The 20,918-nt window shown below is 43.7% G+C and overlaps 1 protein-coding gene across 7 annotated transcripts in view; it reads left to right on the forward strand.

Moving 5' to 3' along the window:
• Positions 1-20,918, forward strand: part of SLC20A2 (solute carrier family 20 member 2) — a 54,731-nt gene that overhangs the window by 15,534 nt on the left and 18,279 nt on the right. For 3 of the 7 annotated variants that reach the window (XR_004750189.1, XM_035323940.1, XM_035323945.1), the window contains exons 2-7: positions 9,070-9,620; positions 13,843-13,983; positions 15,207-15,292; positions 16,929-17,025; positions 18,980-19,096; positions 19,788-19,991. Coding sequence is in view for 6 of the 7 variants with exons in the window: in XM_035323940.1 (XP_035179831.1) it covers positions 9,332-9,620; positions 13,843-13,983; positions 15,207-15,292; positions 16,929-17,025; positions 18,980-19,096; positions 19,788-19,991 (934 nt within the window). In the remaining variant the exon portion in view is untranslated. The other 4 variants (XM_035323942.1, XM_035323941.1, XM_035323943.1 and 1 more) reach the window with 4 other exon arrangements.

Here is a 20,918-nt window from a genome sequence, read left to right on the forward strand (position 1 = left end):
GCTGGGCATCTTTCAGGAAATAGCTGATGGGGAAAGGCAAAACAAAGGGTTTTTAAAATTGATTACTTTAATCAGCATGTCCTATTACCTTATTTAAAGCAGAATGTAAATCTGCCTACACTGGATTTGTTGAATCAAACAGGCATCTCTCAATTGTAGACTTTCCAGAGTAAATTACAATTGAACAAAAATTATAATACCTGATTGAGATTGTAACATATAATATTTATCATTTCTACAAATATTTGTTTTGTTGGCAACCAAACTGGTGCCAACATTGCCAAAAGCCAATCCTCCTCATTCATTTTGTGGTCGTATAAATTTTCCTTTCCCTGTTTCTTTAGTGGTATCCCAAATTGTAACTTTTTTTAGCGGTTTAACCCGATCTTGGGTTGACTTTTCCCGTGCCTGAGGTCCACAGTGCTGATTTAGCAGAACAAAAACTTGAAAGCTACTTCCTTTTTTTTTTTTTTTTTTTTTTTTCTTTCTGTGCTGTTTATTATATCCTTCGCTAGTGCTCTGAAATTTAGGTCAACAAGAAACCACCGCTGCGGTCAGGCTGGCTCGTGGGAAGCGGCACCCAAATGGTTCCACTTTGTTGTCCGCTTGGGTCCGAGATGGTTCCCACAGAGTGGGCTGGCAGCTTCTGGCTTGTGCAGTAGATGAAATAGCCCAGCCAAGGATTGATTACCCTCTGGAAAGCCTTTCTACCTGCATCTGCATGCTTCCAGATGTTCTGTGCTGGGTGAGCAGGAGTTTAAGGAGAGCTAGGGTGGGTCCAGAGCTTCTGACCGTTCACATTCGAGCTTTACCAAGCCAGACATCAACAGCATGTTGGCTATAAACAGAATGTGAAATAATATTTTGAGTTCTTTTATAAAGTTAAATAAGTGCTCCGTGTTTGTTTATTCACTTCCTTAAAACCCTGGAATCCAGGCCTATAAATACAGGCTGACTTCATGTTTACAATGAGGTTTGCTCTCGCTTGAATTGATTGGCACTGCTTGTAAAAAAATAGGATGAGGTTAGACCTGCAGGAACAGGTGAATCTACTCATTATCAACATGTGAACATTTCCCACAAGGGAAAACCAGTGCCAGAGCACCAGCCTCTCTCACTTTCCTAAAACTGGTGAGCCTGTTCACCAGCTGCTACAGAACAAGGAGAGAGCCTACAGCCAGGCTTCAGAGACCGAGCTTTGCACAAAGCTGTTCACCGTAGGGGAAGCTTAATAACAGACGGGTGTTCACAGAATCGTTGGGGTTGGAAGGGACCTCCAGAGACCATCGGGTCCAACCCCCTGCCAGAGCAGGCTGCCCAGGTAGGCGTCCAGATGGGCCTTGCATATCTCCAGAGAAGGAGACTGCACAACCTCCCTTGGACAGCTTGTTCCAGTGCTCCGTCACCCTCACCGTGAAGAAATTTTTCGCATGTGGAAGCATGCGGAGCTTCCTGTGCTCCATTTTGTGGCCATTGGTGACCCTTGGTAAACAGTCAGCATTTCTTGGAAAGAATTATGGCCTGATATTTATCATTCTTTTTATTTTATTTTATTTTATTTTATTTTATTTTATTTTATTTTATTTTATTTTATTTTATTTTATTTTATTTTGTTGGGGATTCTTAATGTCATTTCTGCATTAGAGACTTCTGGCTGGAGTTTTGCCCTAATTCTCAGTAGAAGATGATGTAGGTTTACTAATCCAGGCGAGTTTTTTTAACAAACAAAACCACTTTTCAGATTTAACAAATTATCCCTGAATGCGATCTGCAGCTGACCTTAACCAGTTTAGAAATCCTTTACCTCCTTGTTAAGTAGTATTATGACTTTATTCATACTTGAAAAATAGGTTTACAAGTTTGTGTTTACAAGTTTAAATCGATGATTTGATTTTTCTGAAATGTGGAGAACACTGTAAATTTACTGATTTAAGTTTCTGTTTGAATTCGGTGCCATGGCTTTGAGTGGCTTGGAATGGACTAAAACCTAAAAGTTTCAGTAAAAATGTTAAATATGAAAAGCCAAGTATATATAAATCAGAAACCTGCTCTAATAACTGCATGTATCAGATTTTTAAACTATGACAATGCAGTTTATTTTTGCTGAATAAAAAGCTTTAATTGTATCCTTTAGTATTAAAGCACATATTTAATGTAGGTGCTTTTAGGCAAACATTAATTTTGCCTTGACACACATTAAAAAACGCATCCCACTCAAAAGAAAGTGGTTCAAGGAATTTTGATTGGGCAATTTCGGTTGAACTTTTGTAAGTGAAGTTGCTTGCTTAGGCATCCCGCCAGCCCAAACCCGTGCACATCTTCAATTTTCTGCAGTCTGCGTAGCCTGTGAGACCTCTACTGACACGGGTAAAGTAATGAGCATGCAACATCTTTCCCAGATCGGATGTGCATACCTTCCTGCTAAATGCACTTTAATCGTTTGGGTTAATTGTACGTTCGGTGTGCTTGCAAAGAGGAGAGCCAGCACTTCTCAGAGCTCACCTGATCGTGCCTAAACACCCAGTGGTTGCTGCTCGTGGTAAAAAAAATGCGATTACTGTTCTCGTCTATGCCTGTGCTTGGGAAAAGGGAAAAAAAAAAAAGAGAGAGACAGAGAGAGAGCATTTTGTTGCTTTTAATATGAGCTTCCTTGGATTGGCTTGCCTAACGAGAGCAGCCGTGACGCAGTGTTGTGTTTTATCAGTGCCCACCCCCGGCAGAATTCCTTGCTTAAGAGGAGGCAGATTTCCACCTCCTGCATGCGGCTCCGGACTCGCGCTGATGCTTCTTGGTGTTGTCTTGTGGGCTCCCCTGTGCCAGCGAGAGTTTTACCCGAGGACTGCCTGCGTAAGTTGCAGCACTCCTTATACCCTCTGGAAGTTTGCATGCTCACATGTGGCTGTGCCGAGCGATAGGCTATCTATTTTAGACTTCAGCCTCTATTTGCAATCAGGAAGGCAAGCCACTGGGAGAACCGAGCTCCTGTTTCTCTAAAAACAACTTTTAGATTCTGGGTGAGTTTTAAAGATTTCTGTGCTTGGCTTTCTTGTATATAAACGTGTTTTTGATAACCACAAGCACTTTTGCTTTTTTTTTTTTCTGAATGGATCCTAGAAATCATAAAAACCATTTGCATTTTAGAAGGACTTTGCTCAGTCACTGAAGGATAAAGCTGTAGTTTAGTTAGAGAAAAAGATATTTATCAGCAGATGAACAACAAGTACTTGTTGATACTTTACCTGGCTTGCTTTGCTGGCTTGTAGAATTGCTGCTTTAGCATGACTGCTGTCTGCTTTCAGTGAAAGTTTTCGGCAGCGCGATTTCCCTCTAAGTATTTTATCTGCATTTTTGACCTTTCAGCGGTGGGAGCAGAGGTTGATAGGGACTAGGAAAACGAAGCATCCCCTGCAAGTTTCGGGAGCTGAAGGTGACAGTCGCTCTCTGCAGTGTTAAACTTGATAGGAGCCGCTGGAAAGCTGCGAACTTCAGAGCTGTTTCCATGTCGAGTCTAGTGCCAAGTATGCGCAAACACATCACGGCTGTGTTAAAATAGGAACTGATTGATACAAAAACTGCTTCTGCGTATGCAGTAATTAATTTTTTAAAGTAAGTCGAGGGTGCTTTTTGTGTCCGGGAGTATTAAACTTGCATCATGCTTGGCCTTGTGACAAGCCCTGAGCATGTAATTTAGAGCCATATAGGGATGTTCTTCGTCTTGAACCACTTGAATTGTACCACCTTTCATATCGTCAGATGTAATATTAGTAGCTTCAAGCAGATACTTTGTGAGCCTTATGGCCTGAGCAGGAACTAGAAAAGATAAGAACTATTTCTGCAAACTGTGCCAGGAGCTCTGCTTGTGAACCAGGTCTGATTTCTGTGCAGCGCTGTATTTAGTACCAACAGGCTGCAATGCCAGAGCTGTTAGGAATTTAGAAGATCCCCGTGCCCATACGCATAGGTGGGAAACCTGACAAATGGGTCTGCTGTAAAGCACAGCGTACAAAAATTTGGGAGGTGCGGAATAACCTTGTGGAAGCTCCGGTGTGGTAAGCATTTGAGACAGACTTTTCAGCTGCCAGTAACTGGAAGTGAAGGTCCTGTCGGTGCGAATTAAATGTGGCTGTCTGTAATGAAATGTCTGCTGCCTTGAGCACTGCAGGGGAAAGGAGATCATCCTCCCCCATACCTCTTGTCATAATGCGAAGTGGAGTAGTTGTAATAGTTATCTTTAGAAATGCCAAATTAGCTGCTGTCTTTTGACTTTTTGCTCATACTTGGGCAACAACAGCGAAAAAAAAAAAAAACAACAACAAAAAACCAACAATGGTTGAAAATGGAAACTCGCTGAATCCCTGTCTTGTCTGCAGCAGGATGAAGTTTTAAACTCCAGCGTGGGGCTCTTTGGAGAGTTGCAGGGCTGCTTGCAGTGGGAGTTATGTGTGTTTTCATGTTTCGTGTGAATGCAAGGGATTCTTGCCCGGTTTTCAGCAGAGAGAAAAGGGCACTTATCAGGGCCCTGTTTGCTCCCTCTGTGTCACCCCATTGGATTGCTGGTGGGTAACGCACTTAGATTGCTTCCTCAGACTTTGAACTTAGTCCCGAGCTTTTATTTAATCATTTGTCCCTGTTGTTAGGTGGTTCTTCAGCAGCAAGCTGGCTACGAAATAAGAGCTGACAGCATTATCTTTCCAATTTCATGTTAATTGTTCACTAAAAAACTTGCCTACGCTTAGAAGTGTGCTGTGAATAGTTTCCGGAATAGCTCCCTTGGTGAATGCCCATATATAAACATGTCCTAAGATGATCTCCTGGTTCCCGGCGCTTTCCTGCGGACTTGCTTGTCGCTCGGGATGAGCCGAGGTGCTCCTCACCTGCCCGCTGCTCTGCTCTCTCCCTCAGGGAAGGAAGGGGTAGCGCCTCATGTCGGCACAGCCCTGAGAAGATGTGCAGCTAGGAGCAAACTGAAGTCACAGGGGGGTGTCTGGATCGTCTGCCAGGGAGACACGGGGATGTGCCTAGCATTGCCAAAAATCAGGTTTTCCTCACCGAGGTGTGAGCTCTGTAAGTTACCACATCCACGTCAAGAGCCCCAAGCTTCAACCCACAACCCTGCCGAGTACGCCACGCCGATTATTGATCCTGAGAAAACCCTCTTAGCTCAAAACCTCGCCTTTAATGCTGAACTAGCTCCCAGTAGGTGCAGCGCTTCCCCCGAGGCCTGGCGTCCGGAGGGGAGCACTGCTGGCCCCGCAGGTGAGGCAGAGGATTTCCTCGCACCTTCATCACGTTTGGCACTCGCAGAGAGGCCTGTCGATGAAACGCAAGGCGAATACGACAGGCTACAGATTTCCAGCTGTCGTGCAAAGAGCCGGCGATCTGTCAGTCACCTCCGCATGACATTTTTTTCCCCGTTTCTTTTTTGTCCTAGTGGCAACATGAAATACCGCAGGCTCGTGGGTAAGATTAGGTGATGAGGGGCATAGCTCAGCGTGCCCGAGCATGCCAGATGTATTTTGGGCTCCAGAAAGAAGCACGCTACAAGATTTAGTCTGTATTTAGTCACTGGCCTACTTTGCAGGATATTTTGCATTTCTGAAAACTTTCACAGTGGAGCAGATGCGTCCTTTTTTTTATTTCCCCCCTGTTTCTTTCTTTAAATGTTTGACATCTCCTGCTTAGGGGGAAAGTAGTAACACCTAACCACCCAAGTGCTGCCCACCTAGTTCCCAAACGTGCTGATTCCCTTTCCTCTTTTCACGTTGATTTTGGTTGTGTTCAAAACAAGGTGCTGCCGTGTTCTGCCCCTGGTGAAAACAAGTCGAGTCTTTGGCAGAGGGCCTCTTTGGACCTCCTAGTGCTGAACTGTCACCTTGCATAACGTGACAGGAGCGGTGGCTCCGTCCCGCAGGCATCCTTCCCTCACCGTACCCCTGTCAGGGAGGGAGATCGTGCAGCTGCCTCTCTGAGCCCTGTACTGAGAGCCCTGCCAGCACGCTTCAGGATACTTTGGCCTTCGAGAGGAGTTTTAGGAGCTCCCTCTGCCCCCGTGACCACACCTGCTCGCTTCCAGTCTCCATTTCTGGAGCTCTTTCCTCAGGGAGGCTGCTAAGGGCAACCTTGTGGCTTGGCGGCTTCTTCAGGTAGCTGGAGGAGACGGGTCGGACAAACCCTGTTCTGTGAGCTGTGCTGTGGTGGGGAATGTCACAAGCCCCGTGCCTCCCCTCATCCAAGAGATCAGGTCACCGCAGCACATCGGTAGCATGCTTGGTAGATGGAGGAGAGGACAGACCTGCTGGGAGAAAGGATCTGCTTGCGTCCTGCGGGTCTGAAGGAAACGGGGCTCTTGTAACCGCAGCGTGTGTGGATTTCAGGCAGGTTTGCCCATTTGCTGGAGTGGAAACTGAAGCACAGAGGGTAACCTGGCCAAGTTGCTGTGCAAATCCAAGGGTAAGAAATTTGGTCATGAATTTCCATCACCAAGGAAGGAGCCTGGTCCAGCACTTTATCTCCTAGTAAAACACAACATACATAGAGTTTTTTTTAATGAATAAATTTAACGGAGTAAGGCAAAATGTTTCTCTTTCCCCAGGCTTGCACACTCACGCTCTTTGCAGAGAACTTCAAAGCGATGGTCCCCAGCCCAGGCAGCAGTGAGTCAGTCCTTCCACTGCTGGGCTATTGAAATCCTTCCCAATCACCTGAAAATATGGGGCCAAAGTCTGAAACGCTCAAGCCACTGCTTCATCAACACTTTATCTTGAGTAATTACATTTTTTGTTGTGGTTATATCTGAAGCAACCTACATAACAAGGCTCTCACTGTGCACTGATCTAGGATGGTTGGGAAAGGCTCACAGGGTATCGGGCAGGCGTTGGCATCCAAGTTTTGCCTTCCTTCACAGGCAGACAAGCGCTAACTAGAATTACTTCTTCCAAATATCGTTAGCTTTTCTCTGTCTCTCCAGCCCTTTCCCACTCACGGGGCTGAACACTCATGAATTATACAAGGGCAACAAGTCTTCAAACATGAAAAATGCATCGGGGCTTCGTTTTCTCATGTTATCTCATAGTACAAAAATCCTTACACAAATGTTTTCAGCAGTTAAGACCTTCCAAGATGTTATTTTAGAGTGCAAGTTGTTCAGGGGTTGATGTCTGCTCCATATCTGGAAATGACTGGAGCAACAATCGCTCAACCTCTTTGGAGTCTGGAGAAAGGAGGGAAATATTTTATCCTCGACATGTATGTTTGGAGAAAATGGCAGTCCTTGACGTGAGCTTTCAGGTTATCCAGGGAACAACTACTTAATATCAATGCATGTTTCCCTCTTGGTTGTTCTCAAGGATCCAGGAATATGCAAGTTCTCTTAATTTTCTTCATTTCATCATTATGTTCAAGGTTTTGGACATCCTCTTCAGAGACCCTTCCTCCTTCCTACCACAGACCTACACTACATTGGGGTTATCAAAAGAAATTCAGAGCTGTGGGTAATGGGTTTATGTTGAATGAGACTGAGGAGAGCAAACAGGTGTTGGGCTTGGTGTTTTTCATCTGACGTCCCCCAGGTCTCCTGAAATGCTTCTTATGATGCTGGGAATTTGCTGCTGGATGTTCCTTTGCCCCCGACCACCTCCAAAATGGCACTTTTCTGGAGCCATGCGGAGCGGGTGGGAAGGCAGAAGGTGGCATGAGGTAGCTTCGTGGTGGCTGCTAGGGGAACAGCAGCAGCCCATGGAAGAGGCAGATACATTTGTGTCAGCCGGGGGTGTTAGGGGCAGCTTTTCCAGCCTCTAGCCGCCTTGGTCACTCCATTTAGCAGGATCTGGCTCAGGTTCAGTGATGCTATGTGTCCATGACAGCCTACATGAAGATAAAGAGCTTGGGGGGGACAACTATGTGAAGGATTCACACTGTCTGGCTGAGCCGAGTCTAGGAAATAGTGTTTTTTTTTTTTTTTTTCCTGACACACTCTTGAAAATGGTAAATCTGGTTTCTAACTGCCTCTGTTTCATAGCAGTAAAAGAGAGCTAGGTGATAGCATCATGTAAAAGGGATTTTTTTTTTTTTTAAATTTGGTTTATATAAATATACTTAATGGCTCTTGTTGACCTAGAGATCGAGATATGCACTTTTGTTTGGTGAAGCTTTTACATTTTAAAGCCCTTTTCCTCTCTGTGCATTTTTGTTTTAAAGGTCTCTCTCATCTTTCAGATTAAACTAATTAAAGACTAATTAAGACATAGCTCCAAAGGACATTGTAAAAATTAAACCATCAAAAAATATTAAAAGATATGTATAAAAATGGTTTGAGTACAATGTGCCTGTTAGTAGTAATTGGTAACTATCTATAGGAAAGAGTTGAAAGCTTGAACTTTAAGACCCCTTCCAACCCAAACCATTCTATGATTTAACTTTTTATTCACTTTTTTTTTTCTAGACTTATATAGATCTATAGGCATACATGGGTATACTGTGATCATTGTGCTGTTTCAGTGACTGAGAAGCTGTAAGAGAATTGTATTCTTACTGCCTGGGATGTGATAACAGCAATCTATGAATATTAATGCTCTTCAGACCATTTTCTGTAGACAGACATCTAGATAAAATCGTTTTTCAAAGGGATGCATCGCTGGCTGCAGCTGGCAAAACACGACAGCAATGTACACGGGCTGGGAGTCGGGCTGCATGGTGCAGTCTGTATGTCCTACATGCTCTACGCTCGCTTGGTGCAAAGAGCCAAAATGAATCCTCCGCTTAGAAAGAGGGCATATCGCACTGCCTGGTGAATGCGACGCAAACAAAACCCCAACCTGTCTAAATCCTTTCAAAGCGACCAAAACATTTTCTCAGTCAGTGATACTGCAAGAAGCGAGTTGCTTTGGAGGCGACCTAATTTTAACCTTTCTGAATTGCTTTATGATTTAGAACAGTCACATGCTGAAGCAGGGTCCCGTTAGTGGGTTTAAATATCTGTTTACTACTGAAAACATGCACTGAGACGGGCTCCTCTGAGAACTCCCTCTTTTTTTTTTTTTTTTTTTAAATTCTCTTTTATTTCTTTTGCAGGACAGGTCATCGCTGCTGTACCAGTTTGGGAGCAAAATATGGAATGTGCTTCACTGCTGACCGAGAGCAGGCAAATGAACAGTATTTATAGTAGTGTGAAAATTGGCAGTTAGCAGTTTCTTCACATTCTAACACTACCCAGCACTTTCCAGAGAGAACTCATTGTTTACAAGAAATCTGCTTTCCAAATCCGTTACGGTGCCCTCCAGCCTTGACTATTAACTATTTGCAAAGGGGAAACTGATCTACGCCGTGGGGAAAGATGGCAATGGATGACTACCTGTGGATGGTCATTGTGGGTTTTATCATTGCTTTTATTTTAGCATTTTCGGTCGGTGCAAATGATGTTGCCAATTCTTTCGGAACTGCCGTGGGCTCTGGTGTAGTGACTTTGCGCCAGGCTTGTATTTTGGCTTCAGTTTTTGAAACCACTGGCTCAGTATTGCTGGGAGCAAAAGTAGGAGAAACGATCCGGAAAGGTATAATCGATGTTAACCTGTACAACAGAACCGTGCCGCTGCTGATGGCAGGAGAAGTTAGTGCTATGGTTGGTAAGTAATGCTTTCCTGTGCCAAGTAACATTCACTGTGTGTTTGTCATCCTGCTCACTGTGAATATTTTAATTAAGTTTAAATCTTCCCATCTTTTGGATGTTCCTGTCTGGTTTTGTGCAAATACAGGGGCCTGTATTCCCCTTTTAGGCTCCTGTTTTTTTTAAAGCACTTCTAATTAGTGATATTTTTCAGCTGTTCAGACATTTAACTAATAGAAAAAAAAAATGTTTAATGCAATGGATCATATATATGTATATTTCTAGGTTACTGAAAGAAATAATTTTGGAGATTTTTATTGTAAATGGAAAATATATCAGCATACCCTTTTTTACGACGGTACAGAAGATCCTGCAGAAATAGCAGTTTACAATGAATAAGTACTAAAAGTCTAAATAGTTAAAAAAAATGTGGAAATCAAATGTATTTGCTTAAACTGGTTGTCTAACTGAGTGATTGCAATTAATCATATGCTTAATCCTGGCCCCTGACAAAACTGAAAGGAGAAGTACGGGCAGACGGTCACGCATTTCAGGTGTTTTTGCTTTCTCTGACTCAAACCAGCAGCAGTTCTGTGTACCTCCGGGTCCACTCTGTGCACTTTTGTTTGCAGTTAAATTAATCTCCGTTTAGAACAAATGGCATATTCTGAGGTAAGTAACATTAAGCCTTGGTATTTCTCCTTTGTTTATGTGCAAGGGGCTTTGTGAGCTTTTGGAGAGCTCCCATAAGGATCAATAGCAGACCTGTTTTTAAAGGGCAGGATGCAGTGAGCAGCAAACATTCTCCCCAAAGTCCTCAGGGCAGAGCCTGCAGGCAAAATAGGTGGATCCATGCAGAGACCTGCTGAACGCGGTTACTTTCCCGTTTCTTCATTTATTTATTTTCTCCGTAACGGATCAAGATGGGCTTTGAGCACCGGTTTCTGGGCTAGTCTGAGGTGGTTTTGTCTGTGTGAGAGGGAAGAGGCTCCCCTTTGGCCTTCGCTGCTCCCGAGCCTCCTGAAGGCTGCCTGCCTTCTCCAGCTGAGAGGGGAGGTCGCTGCTGGCGCCGCAGTTGCTCCCCGAAGGCTCCTTACGCAGGGCAGGCAGCTCCAAGCAACATCAGCACCCCTGGGCTGCCACTGGGCTCCCCTTCCTTGACATCTCACAGGGCCAGCTGCAGGCTGCTGGTCTTTCCCTTGAGCTGTGGGACGTGTGGTTGGTCTCTGTGCTTCCTGAGATAGCTCCATCACTTCCAACTGGTGCCTGCCTGCGGAAACGTAAGTGCACTGCCTCTTCTGACCATCATCACCTTTATAGCACCTGCGATCCCCTGCGGAGGAAGGGTCCTTTCCCTTTCATGTATCTCCTCACGTTGTCCTGAACCCATCAGAGCAAAGTTTTACATCCCTCATCCCCCCTGTGGAGGCAGCTGGCCAGAAGCTCAAAGAAAACAACTTATTTGCATGTGTATTTACATAAGGCTGTGTGAACTTCATGACCAGTTGCATTCCCTTCCTCCAGTAAGGGCATTAGGAATAAATTCCACATTTTAAATCTCTGAATTAAGCACAAGTTACAAACTGCAGGTTCTGTTTTTTCCCCTCAAATCCACTGCCAGCTTTTCTCTGGATGTTTTGTTGTGTTTTCTCTGAGCCTTCCTGTATGTTTTCTTTTCCTTGTTCTCTTTTCCCTCTGCATTTCCCCCCCTTTTCTCTCATGCATCGTGATCATGTTTCCATCAGTTAGCTTCTGAATTTTGATGAGGCTTAAATGAGTCTGGAAGAGACCGCCAGCCTCAGTGTCCTCTTTCCAGATGTTGCTGGAAGATCTTCTGATGCTTGCAGCAAACAGCAGGCGGTGATTTTCAGGGCAAGCACCGCCTGTAAAAGAGAAGGAAGCAGGGAGTGATGAGATGGTCTGGGGATGACATAACCCGTGCCCACATTTTGCAGCGTAACATTTTGTAATGAGACCTACCAGAACGTTTGTTGGGCGCTCGGAGGTTGGGGACTCTTGCTGTTAAGCTGCTGCTGTGCTAGACTATTTGTGTCATGGGCCAGGAGAAACTCTAGCGAGCCTTCTGGCTTCTGGGGTGGCTTTGCAAAGCCTGTGAGCATGCATTTTACACTGCAGACAAGTTGAGGCCTGATGTTGATAGTTCAGGTGCCTGGCTTTGGGCATTTCTAGCCCCAGAGGAAAATTTTCCTCTGGCTTAATTTATATATATGTATTTTTTCTCACTTAAACTTCTTTAGACCACACCTTATCCTCCTCAGACCATCTGTGAGTCCTCTACCACTTTCCCTTCTGTTTGTGTTCTAGATGAAGCTGATTAAGTGAGAAATAGCTCCATACTCCCTCTTTTCCCTCCAAAAAAACCCACCCCTCTCCACACATTTGCACTTTATGACTCGGATGCATTCTCCTTTTTTTTTTAAAAAAAAAAAAATGATTTTTTTGTAATTCCCTATTTGTGGCAGACATCTATTTGTTTGCTTGGCTCTTTACAGATGCTACCATGTGTTTTCCCTTTCACCTCACTTCCACTTGCTGGTCTCTTAAGTTCATGTCAAAGGTTTCAAAGTGTACTTATTTTTATTTTAGCGTAGGGGAAGAGAGGCCAAAACATTAAAGAGCAGGTGTTCCTTGTTTGATCTAGAATTTCCGAGAGTGATAGGAGTACCAGTTGTTTTGGGACAGTGCCCCAGGGGAGGGCAGTTTTACAAACTGGTTGACTTCCAAACCTAGCTGCATACGATGCCAGCAAGTTGGTCTGGCGAGGCTGAGCAGTTCGGTATTTGTAAGGGGGAAAGCTGACCTTACAACAGCTTGTCTGAAGTGACAAAGCAGCCCCTGAATCTTTTTTATAGGTATACCTAGCATTCTTCTCTTCATTTGTCTCTATCTTCCCATCTGTCTTCACCAGCCTCTCTTGCCAGTGCTGCTCCCTTGCCATGCCTCCCCTCTGGCATCGCTCCTAGTTCCTTGCACAAGGGACGTTGTGCAGCTTCAGGAGGCATCAGGAACTGGCTCCTTGCTCTCTCTCTTCTCGATGCCTTTGTTGTGGAGCTGCAAAACCTCATCGCAGCTCTTTTTCGGTGCTTTTGTACCCTGCTATGTAACCAGGCTCTGTTTCAAGAGCTTCAAGCCATCCTCTGCTGGTAGAGCTGAGGATGGAGGCTGGGGTTTGGGTGACAGCGTGTGTTCAGTGGCCTGGCTTTGTCACCCATGTCTGCTGCAGGTCTGTTGAGGCTGGTGGCATGAGCCAGAAATTACAGGATCTTTCGCTGCAGTTTGATTGCTGCTATTGGAGCTTCTGAGCACACAAAGATTTCCTCTCAAGACCCTAAAGTCTCAAGATCAAGAAGAGATGCTAAGAGTTCTCTAATATTGGGCGAGATCAACAGAAAACCTGAGTCACCGCCAAAATGATTTTGGTCTTCCCACACGAGAGGAGCAGGGAACATGGGTCCTTCTAGGACATTTTGTGCTTCAGTGTGAAACTGGGTTGAGGCATGGAGCTGGGTGTCCAACAGCTGTCTGTCTGATCCAACTACTGAAAATACAAGGCCTGCTCTGTGGTGCTAGGGTTCTTTTTGTTTCCGACAGCCTGAGTTGTCCAGTGCTGCAAATGAAGGTGGTGAGAGCATCCTCTCACCCTCCTCAGTCTGCTTTTCCTGCAGAGGACTCTGGACAGTGGCCACGCACCACTGAGAAGAGGCCCAAATACTCCCTGAGCCAGGATTTGAGACGTTTCCTGGTAGCATCTGAATTCAGGAGCATGGGTGGTGCATCGGTGAAACTGTGACACTTCTCCTGACACTGATCTCTTGGAGACTTCCAGGTTCATCTCCCAAGAATGAGGTTTTCTAAGCTTAATGAGCTTTCTAAGCTTGAAACCGGGAGCTGTTTGCATATTCAGTCTGATGGGCTAAATAGTGAAAAATAGTGAAAGCCTTCAAAAAAGAGCAGACCTGTTGTGCAGCGTTAAGTGCTTTAGTAATAAAAAAATGGAAAGAAGATGGAGTGTTCAAAGCTGCTATTAGACTGTCACAGTGTCTGCTTTTAGAGACAGAGCAGGAACAAAACTCTCTTTGGGAGATCTCCATTGTGCATGTGGAGCGTAGGCAGTGCTCGTAAAAGAACGTGGGTACGTGGCTAAGAATTTTCTGCGTGACACTACTGTTACTATTGTTGTTTACAGCTTGTGTTTTTTCCCCCCCTCCTTCACTTTCTAGGTTCTGCTGTTTGGCAGCTGATCGCATCTTTCTTGAAACTCCCAATATCGGGGACCCATTGCATCGTAGGTGCTACAATTGGCTTTTCCCTCGTCGCAATTGGCACACAGGGAGTCCAGTGGATGCAGCTTGTCAAGATTGGTAATTGCCATTTCCTTTAATGCGGCAGGGTATGTCAAACAGCGTGCACTGACTGCGGAAGCTTTCTCCAAAATGTGCCCTGTGCTAGTAGCACTCCCTTCTTAAATTATTTTCTACCTAAGGGCTGCAGCACTTGCATTTTACCCATGAAAGGGGTAAAACTCAAGTTGTGCTTCCCCAGCAGTAAGCTGAAGAGGAGACATTGTGCCTCCCAGACATGTGCTTCAAGGTGACACTCCTCTTGCAGTTGTTTTTGTAGCAGCTCATACCACCCCGTTCTCGCTCTGAGCGATGCTAGCCATCATGTGAATGTCCACCGTCATGTTTCTCCACCCACCAGCTCCAGGGAGGTGAAAGCTGGGCGCGCAGCACATGCTTAAATCACAGCCTCCCACTGCCGCGGTCAGCATCGCCAAGCAGGGATGTTAAGGAGGTTTCTGTGTTGTTTTGTAAGCCTTGTAACCCAAGACACAGCCTAAACCCTGCATTAAAAGGACTTGAGGTTGAAGGCATGGAAATAGAGTTGAGCTTTAGAGAAGCTAGAGTAAGGCGTTTTTTCTTTTAAACCTGTCAAAAGTAAAATAAAGTTTGTAGCAAGCCTGAGATGACAGCAGAATCAATCTGTTAACTGTGTCACAAACAATAAATCACTCTGGGTAAGATTTCCAGAGCGCTGCCCTAATCCTCTTTTATTGAAATCAGTGGGAGTTTTGCCACCCACTTCAGCTAAATCAGTCCTGAACACTTGCAAATCTTGCCCGCAAAAAAATTTATGCACATTGTTCACTGCAGTGGATGCAGTGGCATTTTGGAAATCAAGACTTTTACCCTGTGAGCAGCATGGCATCCTACTAGATGCAGTTTTTCCCACTTGCTTGCACCACTCACAGTCATGGTGATTAGGAAATGACAGGGGTTCTATTGGTCCGCTCTGCATCAGCCAGGAAGAAATTTTCCTGATTAATTTGATAACTAAACTTGCAAAATTATCTGGAAATGTTTTGGCTGACGTTTCTAATAGTGCCAAGCATTACTTTAGCTTTCACAACTGTCAGTGGTAATTGAGCTGCTCCAGTTATAAGTAAATATCTGGAATATTCTTTCCAGATGTACAGTACAAGAACATCTCTGAATGCATTGCTCACTGACCACTAGCTGCTTAACTATTATGCAAGTATGTTATATATTTCATGTTCTTTTCTTTCTTTTTTTTTTCAACACAGTTGCCTCTTGGTTTATTTCCCCACTGCTGTCTGGCTTGATGTCCGGAATACTCTTTGTGCTGATTAGATTCTTCATTTTAAAGAAGGTAAATGAATCTCACCGTTATAATGAACGTTTGTTACGAAGACTGTGTTCTAGCCTGTCATTTGAGTGCTGGCATTTCCACAGGGTTGAAAGTCTGTGGCTTGCTTTTTGGATAGGAGACCTGTCATTTTTTGTCTAGCTGTTGGAACTCTATTTGCTCTTAGCGATTCTAAAAGCTCAGAGTAAGTAACAAAACACATATCTGAGGTTTCGAAAGTGCTATCCAAGTGCATCAGAAGCTAATTGATATTGTGTATTATGTTTCATTGAAAGATGATACATTGAGATGCTGGTTTATTAGTACAAAGTTCTTGGCCTTGACTTAGCCTCATGATAGCAATTCAAACTGTTATTTAAAAAGAATAGTCCTCACTGGGAGATACTCTCATTAATATTTCACAGAAATTCTAAGCTTTGGTTTTCTAGTGCATCAGATATTAGAAGACAGGCATCTGTGTATTCCTAGATTCTCAAGAAATTTGAATCAATGTGTTTTAGTGACCTCAGTCAGAAGTGGCAACTTTGAGGTAGCATCAGTCTGCCTGTCTCCAGTGTAGATGACGTTTTGCTTGCCACCCTGCAAGGGCTGGAAACCAGAGTACTTTTATTTGCTCTTTCTATTTTTCTCACACCATTCAGCATGCTAAAATGGGGGAGTACAACACATGACAAGGACCTAAAATAAGGGACACTATGTTTGTGGTTATACAGGGAGCTTAAATAGATCAGGAATTAATTCTTTTGCTATAAATAACACCACCTGTAACCCCAGCTTCATCGTTCTTTAGTTCTGATGTAAATAAATGTCAGTGATAAAAGCAGATGATAAGTCTGAACGGACACAGCTTTGAATTTAAAATGACTCAAGCTGCACGAAGGACAAGATATTCTAGGGAAAAAAGTTCCTCTGTTATGTTCAAAACCTAGCAGCTTAGGAAATTAATCACCAAAGTCACAGGAATGTGCCCTTGTATGCATGCCCCTGCGTAGAGTGGCGTGAGACCACTGCACCCTGCTCTCCACTGCCTTTTGTTGCTCGTAGCAGCAAAAAAACAAAACCTGACTAACCAGCCCTTGGTTTCGCCAGGCTCTTCCCAACCACACGGAGCCTGTCAAAGGGCCAAAGCTTTCTCTTCACAAAGGTTTTTTCCACACTTTGCATGGTGCATTTCCGCTGCGCTGTCAGCTTGTGAGCAGCAGAGGCACGAGGCCATGGTGGCCGCCTGCCTCCTGTGCCCACCTCTGAGCTCTGCGCCGGACAGCGAGGCACAGCCATGTGCTAGCTTCAGGTAAAATGCTCGATGTGGCAACTGGAACAGCCCCCTGTGAAGGAAAACACTCACAGAAAGAAGCTTGGCCCCCCAGGTGTGAGAATTAAAGCCAGCAGGTCTGCAGCAGACCTGAAGCTATAACCCATGGTGCCCATGACCAGTGTTGAGCTTCCCCAGACTGCTGGCGCTGGCCAAGACCAGTGTTGTGGCTTCAGGTGTAACCACACGGGTCAACATCCTTGCCTCAGCATCGTTCTGAAGGTTCCAGCTGCCTGACACTGGCTTGGGGGCACGTGTTTTCCTCATGTTGGCTCATGCTGACGTTAATCTGCTAATGCTTCCCTTTTTTTCCTGGTTTCTCTGCAGGAAGACCCCGTGCCCAATGGTCTCCGCGCACTTCCAGTGTTCTATGCTGCTACCATCGCTATTAATGTGTTTTCCATCATGTACACGGGAGCGCCAGGTGAGTGAGCTGTCTGCCGCGGGAGGCCTAGCAGGGAGGCTTCCTGCAGCCACGGTGTCATGTTAGTTTTGTGTAACGATGCTCCACCGGCATGCTGGCATATAACTGTGAGTGCTGCACAGCTCTTTTCTTTGTTAGGAGTTAATGAGGGCAAGAGTAAGCCATTTATTTGCATGTGCTTCCATTTGTGCGTGAGTTTTTGTTACTCCCTCTTGATCACTCTGTTTACAGGGGCAAGGCACAGGTAGGAAAAAAATCCTCTTTAGAGGAAAGGCAAATATCAAGCTCCCAGTTTGGCTTCATATATCTGAATTTAAATAGCTGTATTTGAGCTCTCAGTGGTACTGCAGATACATACAGAAAGGAGGGAAAGTCCAGAGCGGTCAGGGAGGCTGTATGCCCTACATCTAATGCTGTAACACCACTGAAATCAACAGAGTCACTGTTCTGGCAAATCTGGCACAGCTCCTATTAATTAAATTTACTTCTTTATTTCCCTTCAATGATAAGAAGCCCCAAGCCTGTTTCTGCATTTAATGCATCTTCTGTCTTGGGTGCCGTGTTTTTTCATTGCGACTCAGTAGAAGGAAATGATGCATCATTTTTGTCACTCTAACTTTATTTGTATTTATATTTTTTTGCACATTTGTATATTTTTATGTGAATTTATATTTATATTTGTGTGTTTTACTTTATTTAAGCAACATGTATTTAAACACACACTTGCAGTAAGAGAGTTCAGAAAAATAAAAGATGTTCAATGCTCTCAACTACTTTATTGAAGAGTCTGGTCATTGAATGTTATCTTTAGGTGAGCTTATTGCCCAGAGCCATGAATGATCATGCAAGTGAAGGGAGACTCCTGAATATATCCCCTGAATTAAAAAAAGACTTAGAAAAGGACCTTTTTTGAATAGAAATCCATTTGCTCTAAAACCTGAAGAACTAAATAAATGCATTCTGTAGACTCTGCTTGATAGCATAACATCTCTGAAGTGAATGAAAAGCTTGCAAAGTTCCCTCTTTAAAGGAAGCATAACTCAGCTCTGATTTTTTCTTAAGTCAAAATCCTCGTTGGCTAGGTATCCAAGATGTTTCACAGTAAATCAGCTGTATAACCAACATTTCCTGACTAATTGTACTGCAGAAGTAGGTCAGGCAGTCTGCAGTGACTCATTAAGCAAAATAAAAGAAATAAGAATCTTAATGTCCCTTTTGTTTCAGCTTAGCAGTCTCTAAAGAGCGTGAATGAGAAGGTGGGACTGTGTTTTTGATACATAGGAAATATATGTTTACAATATATATTTACTCTCCAAGGCTTCTGTCCAGGCAACGTTTACTAACAAGTATGAATCAACCACATGGATTTCAAGATAGGCACACACACAGGCAGGTTTGAAAAGTCAGAGTCCAAACTCTTTCTTCATCTAGGGACTGGTCACACTATTTAATTGAACAAGAGCAAGGAAATGTGCTGGGGGAACAGAAGCCAGGCAGTGCTTAGAGGAGCACAAGTTGTTTGCATGATTGCGCATAGCAGGGCTGAAACCTCAGCTCTGAAGTGCTACATTAAGCTATTATCATAAGCAGATAATGGCTCAGATTAAGCTAAGCAGCAGGATTTATTGACCAGAGCAAAGGTCGGGAAAATACTTACCCTAATGGGCAACACAGTTTAACATGCATTAGTATATACAGTCCCGACAAACTTGTTTTAGCAGCCCTGGTATGGATGTTTTGGAAATGAGGTTACGGTGGGGTCACAGAGACCTGGAGGCCTGGGCCTTTTGAATACTTGCTGTTTCTAACATATATCTTAAAAATGAACAGCTCATTCATGCTGGGTTTGAATAGATGGTGAACACGGTCTTCTGCGTGACTGCTCTTCCATTGCTTGAGATAACTAAGTCATGCTAATTCACAGTTTGTTTGGGTTTTATTTGTGTCTTCACAGTATTAGGACTGATATTGCCAATGTGGGCCATTGCTCTGATATCAATCGGCGTATCCTTAGTATTTGCTGTCTTAGTTTGGATTTTCGTGTGTCCCTGGATGAAGAGAAAAATAGAAAGTAAGTAGCTGCGTGATGAAACGCGGGTAATATCGAATGGTGGAAAATTTCATTTTGGAACTCAAGTGCCCTTGAGAGGTCATCTAGTCCAGTCCCCACCCACAGGCAGGGTGTGCTGAAGCTGTTCCTCATGTGTTTGTGTAACCTGCTCCTAAAAACCTGCAGTGGAAGAAATTCAAAACTTCTTTAGGCAATCCATTGCAGTGCTTACATCTTCCACAGTCTTGCAGAAACAGGAAAATAAATCCTGGAATATAATCTGTTTTATATTTTGTTAAGGAAAAGTTGAACAGAGAAACCTGGCAGAACGATTATCTTCAAGTGACTTCTTTAACTTTACAGTAAACTGAACTGATCGCAGCTTTTAGCCTAGCAGTGTTTTGCTTGTTTGCTTTGCTATTTTCAGCAAACACTGCATTAAAAACACAGAGAAAAGTTTCAGATTTAATTAATAAATGAGTAGCTCGGTGTTTTACTTTCAGGTACCTATGTCGGTGAAGTTATAGGATGCTCTAGCATTTTCTCAGATGAATTTAGTGAAGTTAGGTGTTAGAAATAAATAAAAAATGTGTATGAAACAAAGCCAAGCTATTGTATCCACATGGATCTATGCCATTGATGCAAACACTGGAAACATAAGCAGCGAGACAGAGAGGTTGGGTTTAAAATTACAGTCCTGTTGTTTCCTTAGGCCGGTTAAAGAAAGATGCTGCACTGTCAAGGATATCAGATGAAAGTCTTGATAAAATTCAAGATGAAGAAACACCAGTCTTTAAAGAGCTTCCTGGTGCCAAAACATCTGACGAGAGCTCAATTCCCCTTACTGGTTCAGCAACAGAAGCTGCTGGGGCATCAGATACTATTGCGAATGGAAACCATCCACGTGTACCATACGGTAAGAAACTAAGACAACGCAGAGGGTGTATCTTCCCCTTGTTTTGACAGGGTTTCTTGCAGCAAGTAGGTCTCTGTGGTAAACGGAGTTAGTGTTTGGAATTTCCATCTCTAATCCCTCTTCACCACTTGTTGAGAAATATTCTCATTTACAGGTGACATTTTCTAGAAAGGACTTGTAAACAATTAAATTTTTTTCGTCTGAATGTGCATTTTATAAACAGCCGAAAGCAGAAATTACTTTCTGCTTTACTTGATGTTCTTAATGGTACTTCTGTCCTTTTAAGCAATGGAAAAATATAGAGAACACAAACAGCTGATGTACGAAGGTTAAATTCAGCCACAAAGATTACCAGTGTGTTCCCTCAGGAGATGAAAAGGTTTGGGTTTTAGTTGACAAATGTATGACCATTTGGAGCATGTCCACTAGAAGAATCTCATGCATTGTTTTCTGAAAATATATTCACGAGAAGTATGCTAGCGTGCATAAAGTTCTTTCTGTTCTGTGTGGCAGGATCACCCCCCTGCCACCCACTTGCAGTCTGTTGACTCTGGTAGCACTTAGTGACATCTACACAACCCCATCATTTGGTTAGTAAATATTTGATTCTCACAAAATCAAATATTCATGACGGGAAGCTCTTTGAGTGCGCGCTTCCACTTCAGAACTAGCTAAAACAGTTGTGAATGTTGCACAGTGGAAATGTGGGGAGTCAGGAAGTGAAGAGTTTCTTCAGAAATACCAGCTTAGCTGTGGTACAAATTCTACAGCATTCAGTGATGTTAAATGTATACATTGGGAATAACCATGCTTATAGAAATAAAATATGTAAAGCACTTGAATAGCTGAGGAAATACTTTTGCAGAATGTGAGCTTTTTTGTTTTCTTTTTTCTTTTTTTTTTTTTTAAGTTGTGCAAGTGTCTCTT

The sequence above is a fragment of the Oxyura jamaicensis genome, chromosome 4 (genome assembly GCF_011077185.1).
Source record: "Oxyura jamaicensis isolate SHBP4307 breed ruddy duck chromosome 4, BPBGC_Ojam_1.0, whole genome shotgun sequence".
Classification (NCBI taxonomy): domain Eukaryota; kingdom Metazoa; phylum Chordata; class Aves; order Anseriformes; family Anatidae; genus Oxyura; species Oxyura jamaicensis.